The sequence below is a fragment of the Micropterus salmoides genome, unplaced genomic scaffold, assembly GCF_014851395.1.
Source record: "Micropterus salmoides isolate LMB-PRFRI ecotype aquatic unplaced genomic scaffold, ASM1485139v1 Ms_hic_scaffold_8, whole genome shotgun sequence".
Lineage (NCBI taxonomy): Eukaryota > Metazoa > Chordata > Actinopteri > Centrarchiformes > Centrarchidae > Micropterus > Micropterus salmoides.
In genome coordinates, this window is record NW_024044570.1 from 2,250,984 (window position 1) to 2,261,142 (window position 10,159).

Below are 10,159 nucleotides of genomic sequence, written 5' to 3' on the forward strand. Positions count from 1 at the left end.
GGCAAAAACTCTGCACAAGACCGGAGAATGGTAGGCGAGAGAGAGAGAAAAAATGGTCAACAATATGCCTCAGTTTAGCTTCGGCTCACAATCTCCGTGTACAAAAACACACGATTCGACGACTACAGGCAGGACTTGACTATTCTGATTCGAGTGTAAATCCTTAGCCCCCGTGTCCACCAAAGCCAGCATCTTTTTTTCAATTCATTGCAATGGGAGCGCCGCGTTTTTCCAAGTTGGTCAGGACACTGAGCGTCTTTTCCGCTCTGGACGATGTGCCTACTCGCCGGCAAAATCTCATGAACCCACGTACGGACAGTCTGCGCTCTCATGTGTTCAGCCTCCTCTTCATGCAGAGCAAAGGCCAGAGCCAGCAGGCGTACATACTTTGTGGTGTCATTTTTACTTTCAGTAAAATTAAGTAGGCTACCCTAGTTGCAGCACATCGTCTCCACGGAAATTAGGTTCATAGGGTTCATAGGTAGCTTTATTGTCACACATGCACAAGTACACAGTGAAATGTATCATAGCAACCACAGGGTCTCGAAAAAAAAACACTGCTCCTCCAAAACGCACCCTAGCGCTCCCTGCTGGCCGTTTTCAGAACAGCAGGTGGCCTTTTCAGCTGGCAAAAAACGCTTTGGAGGACACGGGCCCTTAGTCGGGGACAGCACTACTTTACACACATAAAGCTACATACAAGCAAGAATAAGAAAAAAATATCAAATAAAAAGTAGGTACATACAATAGAATAAAAACAAATGCTTAAAAGAAAGTGGTATAATTAAAATTATATCATTTAAAGAATAATAAATAATTTTTAAGAATAAAAAAAAACCTAGTTGAAGTTATTAGCATAAAACAAAAGTGTCCTGATGCTAGCAATGCTATTTAGCCAAAATGAATCTTATTTATTTCAATCGCCTGTATTGTTGTTGATTGCTAAAAAACACTTTGGTGGGGGGGCATGAACTTATTTTGGCTTCTGAAGGAGGGTGGGGGCGTGACAGAAAATGTTTGAGAACCACTAGTGTGCAACATTGAACCATGTCAGCATTTTAACATGTGTACAGTTTCAATGCTGACATGTGCTAACTGATGCTCTACTTCAGAGATGGCCGACCACATGTCGCGGGGAGCCGGCAGACTACAGGTTCACCCTCTGACCCTCAAACCTTTGGCTCTCCATGGTCCAATCTGCATAGATATGAGCCGTATTCAGGGTCATTTTTTATTAAAGCTGTTAGCTGAGGAAAGTTTGTCTAATTTGCTGTGCTTGTTTGTGTCAGTCCCGTCTGTGTCGGCCGGTCCCGTCTGTGTCGACTGGTCGCCGTCCTCCACGGCTGCAAACTTCACCTTCTTGTGCGACTTCTGCAAACACACAACACTGATGACAACACATCCTCTGCTTCGGGGTTCAACCAGCTCCATGTGCATTATTACTGACACACAACAGCCCGGCCGGACAAGCGGTGCTGTGGTTGTTGAAGATCGATCCACAGGCTCTTTATGAGTCTGTGAGAGCCACTTTCATTCAGTCCACCCGGCATCTTGTATCTCGCTTTAATCCTCTAAGTGGTTCTCGCTGCTGTCTGACTCACTCTGTGGTGTGTGTGAAGAAAACTGAATAGGAGGTTAATCAATTCTCAAAGCTGAACTCTTAATGTAAAAATGTTGTTCAGTGGATTATCTCCAGAGTGTTTTGGTGGATCTTCCTAAAGATTCTGTAAAAGTTTTACCCATAATGCACCTCTACACTTGTTGCACGATGTCAGTCTGATATTATGAATTTTACCACCTTACAGATTCAAAGCTGGAAGGAAATCATAATGTCGTCACATATATAAACACTCACCTGTTTATCTGCGAGCCCGCGGGAGTATCGGGAAATGTCGTCCCGCCGACGCTCCGCCCTCTCCCAGTCATCCAGCCACAGCTGGCGGCGGTACTCTGACTGCCGAGACGTGATTCGCTGGTAGATAGCCTGATTCTGACGGCTGACCAGCAGAAGCTCCTCCCTCCTCTTGTCAGCGTTCAGACTGAGGAGGAAACACAGCAGAAGAGGAGTGAAAGGCGGAAGATCAACGGACGGGCAGAGGCGTATGGACACAGCATACATTTATGTGAAATACACTTTGATGGCAAACCGCTTCCATTTGTCGTCTGTTGGAAAAGTCAACACCAAAGATAAAGAGATGAGAAACCTGAGGACTAAAGAACATAAAGCTCCATTTCTTTTATAATGAGAAAAAGGAAAAGCGAGGTGGAGCTTCTTCAGTTCTGACTGACAGGCAGGGAGTCCCAGCTGTTTCATCTCTGTGGGGTCGTTAGCAAGGTGATGGATATCGTTGACGGACTGGGAGTAAAAAATGGTCCTGGACTTTGATCTGGACCGGCACCACCAGAACGGTCCACCGTAGACTCCACCACGGCCGCCCTGCTAATGAACGCACATACTAACATGACACACTATGAACTTCTAAAAGGACTAATAAATATATCTATTGGTCAGTGACCAGTTTTGCTGCTGTCCGGCAATCTTACGGGACATAATGACTTATCTTGTTTCAGTTTGTTTTTCTTACTGACCATGAAAAATACAACGCAATGGAACAAAACGTTCATATGCTCTCCACAAAGGAGCGAGAGAAGAGGACCATTATACCTCTGGTCTCTCCAATTGGGTGTAAATGGCCTCCTTGACTCCTCTTTCAAACCATCTGTTGTCCCTGTCTTAAATAAGTACATTGTTGTCCTCAAAAGAGAGTCCCTTATCCTTCAGGTGTAAGGAAACTGCTGAGTCTTGACCTGAGGCGACCACAACGACTGTCATCCCAACAGCCAGAAGCACTAACGAACTAAACGATATCGATCATCTTGATAACGACCCACAGAGGTTAAACAGTTTGGACTCACAGTCAGAACTGGAGAAGCCTCCTGGATGAGAGGCGAAACGTCTTCTAGTATCTTCAGCCGAGTTTTTGTTTCTCCTGAAAACAAGCGACCAAAAAGTTGCAGCAGGTTTAAGTTTGATGATAGTAATGTTGATAGGTCAGCTGACTCAGCACAAGAGAGTATATTTGTAATAACAAATAACACTTAACACTACAATAACTAATACTAACAATAACACTTTCTTTTCCCAATCATTTTATAGGTGTCACTGTTTCTGGTTGTCAAAGTGGATTTATTGCTGCTTTCAGGTAGCCTGAGTCACAGAATAACAGATTTCAGAGACACTTCACAGCTGCTGTCAAGATGAAAGATTTTACAGCCCCGAATGAGGGCAGAGAAATACCAGAGACTGTCACCACCATCACACATCACACGTCCAGATCAATAATTCAGCACCGTAACAGAGCAGGGCTTCTCACATCAATTATTTAAAGGTCCAACAAGGCGCACTGGCTTCATCATTGCAATGTTAAAAACCTCGGGGGGGGGTGTCATGGAAGAAAATGCAGCTTTGATAAATATATATACATATATATATATATATACATACACACACACTGAACAAAATTAGAAAGGCAACACTTTTGCTTTTGCCTTCATTCATCATGAGCTGAACTCAAAGATCTAAGACTTTCTCTATGTACACAAAAGGCCTATTTCTCTCATATTATTCACAAATCTGTCAAAATCTGTGTTTGTGAGCACTTCTCCTTTGCCGAGATAATCCATCCACCTCACAGGTGTGGCATATCAAGATGCTGATCAGACAGCATGGGGATTGCACAGGTGTGCCTTAGGCTGGCCACAGTAAAAGGCCTTAGGCTGGCCACAATAAAAGGCCACTCCAAAATGTGCAGTTCCATCACACAGCACAACACCACAGATGTCGCAAGTTTTGAGGGAGCGTGCAGTCGGCATGTTGACTGCAGGAATGTCCACCAGAGCTGTTGCCCGTGAATTGAATGTTCATTTCTCCACCATAAGCCGTCTCCAAAGGTGTTTCAGAGAATTTGGCAGTACATCCAACCGGCCTCACAACCGCAGACCACGTGTAACCACACCAGCCCAGGACCTCCACATCCAGCATCTTCACCTCCAAGATGGTCTGAGACCAGCCACCCGGACAGCTGCTGCAACAATCGGTTTGCATAACCAAAGAATTTGTGCACAAACTGTCAGGAACCGTCTCAGGGAAGCTCATCTGCATGCTCGTCGTCCTCATCAGGGTCTCGACCTGACCGCAACTTCGCACAGCCATTGAAGAGGAGTGGACCAACACTCCACAGGCCACAATCAACAACCTGATCAACTCTATGTGAAGGAGATGTGTTGCACTGCGTGAGGCAAATGGTGGTCGCACCACCCAATACAGTGAAACCGCAAATTTTGGAGTGGCCTTTTATTGTGGCCACCCTTAGGCCTTTTATTGTGGCCAGCCTAAGGCCCACCTGTGCAATCCCCATGCTGTCTGATCAGCATCTTGATATGCCACACCTGTGAGGTGGATGGATTATCTCGGCAAAGGAGAAGTGCTCACTAACACAGATTTTGACAGATTTGTGAATAATATTTGAGAGAAATAGTCCTTTTGTGTACATAGAGAAAGTCTTAGATCTTTGAGTTCAGCTCAGGATGAATGGGGGCAAAAACTTTTTTCAGTCACAGAGTACTTTTTTTTTGTACTTTGAGTACTTTTAGTTTTATACTAAATGCAAATTTTCCTGATTATACTTTTTACTTAAGTAACATTTTCATTGCAGTACTTTTACTTGTAACATAGTATTTTTACAAAGAGGTAGTAGTACTTTACAACCACAGGTTGAGGGTAGTGGCCACTAACAGACTCAACAAACTGATCTGCAAGGCCAGTGTTGTTATGAGGGTGGAGCTGGACTCTGTTGGTGGTTCTGTCCAAGCTACACGTCATCTTGGACTTCCACCCGCTCCATAAAGCGCTGGTCAAACACAGGAGTGCTTTCGGTGCAAGACTCATCCCTCCAAAATGCACCAGAGCACCACAACTATTTAACTCCTCCCTCGGAGTGTCGGACATTCAGACTCAGTCATAAAACTGGTTGTGCACTACTTCACATAGTGTGCAATATTATCTGTTTTAATACTTTGGTTACCCTGTCCGAATACTGATGTTTTTATGGATCTGTAATCCATTCCACGTCAACTCTAGTAGTACTATTCCTATTTATTCACTACTACTTTTTATTATTACACTTCTGTTAATATTTTAAAATACTGTCTCCACACTCCTTTTGTATTTTTAGATTTGGATATTTCTTTATATTTTGTACTTGCCAACTTCCATTATTACATCCATTCCTTTACTACCTTGATGTGCAAAGTTAGCAAATGTAACTATTTCCCCTCGGGGATCAATAAAGTCGGATTATGATAGTGTGACAGGACATGTTAAACCCTAACAGGGCACCAGGTTTTTACCTCCTCAGGTGGTACTGGTTCTGATGGTCCACCAGGCCTTGAGAGCAAACGATGTCGGCCAGTTTGGAGGCCAAGAGGCGGTTGTCTCTGTTGATGACGGACAGCCGCTCATCCTGCAGCTGAATCATAGACGGCCACGAGTTAAAACAGAGGACATGTTGGACTCCACAAAGATCGGGGCTGAACCCTCCTCTGTCTGTCACATCTGCAGGGTCAGCTTTGAAAGGCTTCAACTTCCAAACCATCAGGGCGGATTTAACTCACTGATCAGTTTAATGAAGTCACCGTAAACATATGTATATATCGTGTATTATTTTAGAGGAGATGATGAATGTGATGATGGTACTGTGCTCTCGCATGTAAAAACATCAGCTAAAATGTGTGTGTGTCCACTGACCTGTAGTTTTTTCAGTTTGAGCTGCACGTGAGCTGGTGTCCTCATGCCCTTGTTGTCCACTACCGGCAGGGCCAAGCTCACCTGGACAGGTAAACACAGGTAAGTGTGGATGTGGATGCAGCCAAATCTACAGATAAGCTATCCTCTGTTCCACTGCCCTCTGCTATTGAATGTAAAATATGTTGAAAATTTGCGAGGTATTCAAATAGTATCCTTTTATTTTACTTTCAATACGCACTAAAGCTGCTCTTAAAAAATACACACTGTTGTGTGCAGTATTCATACAATTGGGACTACTCTGTCATCACATTGCCTTGATCATACTCATGCTGCGCAGAGGATTGTGGGTCAACCAGAAAAGCATACTGGCTTCCAGACTGCAAAATGCGACGGACGCAGTGTGAACCCCTGGTATTTTTTTGTCAAACTGTATTTGACCTTCCCATGACGTTTAAAACATGGTAAACAATGTGAAATGGTGGTATCTTGGTTCGGTTTAGGCAACAAATGTACTTGGTTAGGTTTAGGAAAATGGGTTTGAGTAAAATAAGTACATTATGTAAGTCACGTGACACGAGTCATCTGCAAAACGTCAACTTAAAACATGTCACCTTTGACTTTCTTTCCAACGGCACTCAAACCTCGGTCTCCTGAGTGAAAGTACTGAGTTAGTTGACTCGTCCATCCACCCCACAAACTCCTTATGTGGACTTTGTCGGACTTTATCCTACGTCACCTGACTTCTTCTGCCACTAGAGGTTGCAGCCTAACAAAAAACATAGATATGGGTCGTAGTAAACTGCTGCATCATCGACCTGTACGGCTGTTTTTTCTGGTGAGGACAGGCGGGGCATATTAAATGGTATGCTAGTTTTGTATTGGGATGCACCCAGACACTTTTCTCAGGAGTTGGTGGAGACCAAAAACTGAGCTTTAAGGAGAATGAATATTGGACACAATAGCGCCTTTTCCACCTCACGGTAGCAGCTCCTGCTACCTGGTACAATCTCTGGGCACTATCTGCAATGAAAAACAGAGGATGGCGGGCCAAAACCAAGTCGAGGAGGGTCGAGTTGAGGCAAGTTGAGCTGGTACCAGCGACGAAAAAAAGGCTAAACACAGCTCCGTAACAGCCGGATGTGTAAACAAACACCTGTTTGCAACAAGTTCACCGCAACAACCTTCTAAAGTAAGAGTTTATCAAATATTGTGTTTAGTTTTTTTGTTTTGATGTAGCTTTAAGCAACTGAGAAGGGGTTTCTGTTCTTTTATTCTGTGCTTAGTGTGAATTATTCTAATTACACAGATGTAGCGCAGCGAGGATTAGACATGGGATCATCCCGTACATGATGTGGATATGTTTAATCCTTCAAACCTTTAATTCTCCATCAGCTCTCCTTCTCCAATTTAATATAACATCGAATCTATTTCGACCCACCATCACGATATCCACTCCAGCTCACACCACCAAAAATCTAACACCATAACAAATCCAACACTCTGCTCCTCCATCAGCCCTCCAAACCCAGACTCCTTCTCTAATGGAAGCCAATCGTTCAGCAACCCTCCATCAGGAGGACTGCTGGTCCTACCTGATGGAGGGTTGCTGAATGAACGTTTGCTGTGCTACATCCTCCTACCTTCCTGCGGTGGTTTTCGTAGTTGTTCTGGTCCCATCGCTGCTGCAGGTAGCGGTTGGTGACGGGCTTTAACGGCTGGTAGGACCTGTGCATGCTGCACCTCTGATACTAACCTCACTCATTCACACACTCTCAGCCTAACCCAGCAGGAGGTCTGTGTTTTGTGTGTTTTCCGGCCTTTGTCGCCATGGAGATGCATCCCTCTTTATCTCATTGCAGCCAGATAAGGTTCCTATTAATTATTACTGACCTGACGAGGCATGCACACACACTGATACACACCTGAGATTCATTTCAGCTCGTCCTCAGACCTGAACCCGCAAAATAGGTCGATTGTTAAAGTGTCCCAAAACGACATGTAAGACCATTTTCCAAAACATCGTACGTCCAGTTTGTGTCTGTTGGAAAGCCCCAACAGCACATATGAGTGTTCCCCATAACGACACATATGAGTGTTCCCCATAACGACACATATGAGTGTTCCCCATAACGACACAAATGAGTGTTCCCCATAACGACACATATGACTGTTCCCCATAACGACACATATGAGTGTTCCCCATAACGACACATATGAGTGTTCCCCATAACGACACATATGAGTGTTCCCCATAACGACACATATGACTGTTCCCCATAACGAGACATATGACTGTTCCCCATAATGAGACATATGACTGTTCCCCATAATGACACAAATGAGTGTTCCCCATAACGACACATATGACTGTTCCCCATAACGACACAAATGAGTGTTCCCCATAACGACACATATGACTGTTCCCCATAATGAGACATATGACTGTTCCCCATAATGACACAAATGAGTGTTCCCCATAACGACACATATGACTGTTCCCCATAATGACACATATGAGTGTTCCCCATAACGACACATATGAGTGTTCCCCATAATGACACAAATGAGTGTTCCCCATAACGACACAAATGAGTGTTCCCCATAACGACACATATGACTGTTCCCCATAACGACACATATGAGTGTTCCCCATAATGACACAAATGAGTGTTCCCCATAACGACACAAATGACTGTTCCCCATAACGACACATATGACTGTTCCCCATAATGACACAAATGACTGTTCCCCATAACGACACAAATGACTGTTCCCCATAACGACACAAATGACTGTTCCCCATAACGACACATATGAGTGTTCCCCATAATGACACAAATGACTGTTCCCCATAACGACACAAATGACTGTTCCCCATAACGACACAAATGACTGTTCCCCATAACGACACATATGACTGTTCCCCATAACGACACATATGACTGTTCCCCATAACGACACATATGAGTGTTCCCCATAACGACACAAATGAGTGTTCCCCATAACGACACAAATGAGTGTTCCCCATAACGGCACATATGACTGTTCCCCATAACGACACATATGACTGTTCCCCATAACGACACATATGAGTGTTCCCCATAACGACACAAATGAGTGTTCCCCATAACGACACATATGACTGTTCCCCATAACGACACATATGACTGTTCCCCATAACGACACAAATGAGTGTTCCCCATAACGACACAAATGAGTGTTCCCCATAACGGCACATATGAGTGTTCCCCATAACGACACAAATGAGTGTTCCCCATAACGACACAAATGAGTGTTCCCCATAACGGCACATATGACTGTTCCCCATAACGACACATATGACTGTTCCCCATAACGACACACATGAGTGTTCCCCATAACGACACATATGACTGTTCCCCATAACGACACATATGACTGTTCCCCGTATCAGTCCAGGCGTACCGACGTTTACTAAGTCCCGTGTCAAAAGTCACATGAGGTTTAACTCGTAGAAAATGTTGTAAAAAAGATGCTAGTTTGTTTAGGCAACAAAACAGTTGGTTATGTTTAGGAAACGATGGTGGTTTTTGTACAGTAAGTACATTAACTTAAAACATGTCAAATTTAACTTACTTTCACACGGGTCTTGAACCTCAAGTCTTGAGTTTATTTGACTGATTCATTCACCCCTCCTCCTTACACAGACTCTGTTGTTCTTTACGTCACCTGACTTCTTCTGACGGCAGGTCATAATGAGCTGCTGCATCATCGACCTATAAGGACGTTTCTCCGGTGACGACAGGATGATTAAAACATTCATCTTTATCGTTTCCATCATCTTATTTTTTAAACATCTGGATATTTGGATAAGAATATTATTAAACCTTTTTTTAGTTTAATTAAAAATTTTAACTAAATGCGCTCAACGTTTTGATAATACTGGACACTGATTGGTGGACAGCAGCAGTTCCTCTGATTAAAAATTACCTGCTAAATGAAGACCTTCCTGGTAAAAGTCTGCAGACTGAGCTGTCCAATCAGTGACCAACTGTTAAGGATTCCTGAAGTTAGTGACAAACTGAAATGAAAGTACTATCCTGAAATGTAAGGATATAAAGTAGTTCATGAACTCTAATAAACTCCTAACGTGAGCCTGTTCAGCGGAGGGCAAAATAAAGCCAAATCTGGATGGGAGTGCGTTTTGATTGTGAGTGCTTGTATCACTGCCTGTATGTCTGGGGAAAGGTCGGAGCCAGATCTGGGCCGTCTCCATCCATGATGATGAATCTTTTATTGACGTGTGTCACTCCTTGTTTTTGTTTTGCACAGGGACTTTGTTAGCACTTCTGGCCTGGAAATAAATGGCAAACA

The 10,159-nt window shown here is 43.7% G+C and overlaps 1 protein-coding gene across 1 annotated transcript; it reads right to left on the bottom strand.

The window, feature by feature from the left end:
• Positions 1 to 1,224: 1,224 nt before the first annotated feature.
• si:ch211-284k5.2 lies at positions 1,225 to 7,539 on the bottom strand. Its single transcript, XM_038706025.1, has 5 exons — positions 7,447 to 7,539; positions 5,807 to 5,887; positions 5,410 to 5,528; positions 1,856 to 2,039; positions 1,225 to 1,371 (listed from the first exon to the last, which is right to left on the bottom strand). The coding sequence occupies exons 1-5, from the start codon at positions 7,537 to 7,539 to the stop codon at positions 1,225 to 1,227; spliced, it is 624 nt and encodes a 207-aa protein (XP_038561953.1).
• Positions 7,540 to 10,159: the final 2,620 nt, after the last annotated feature.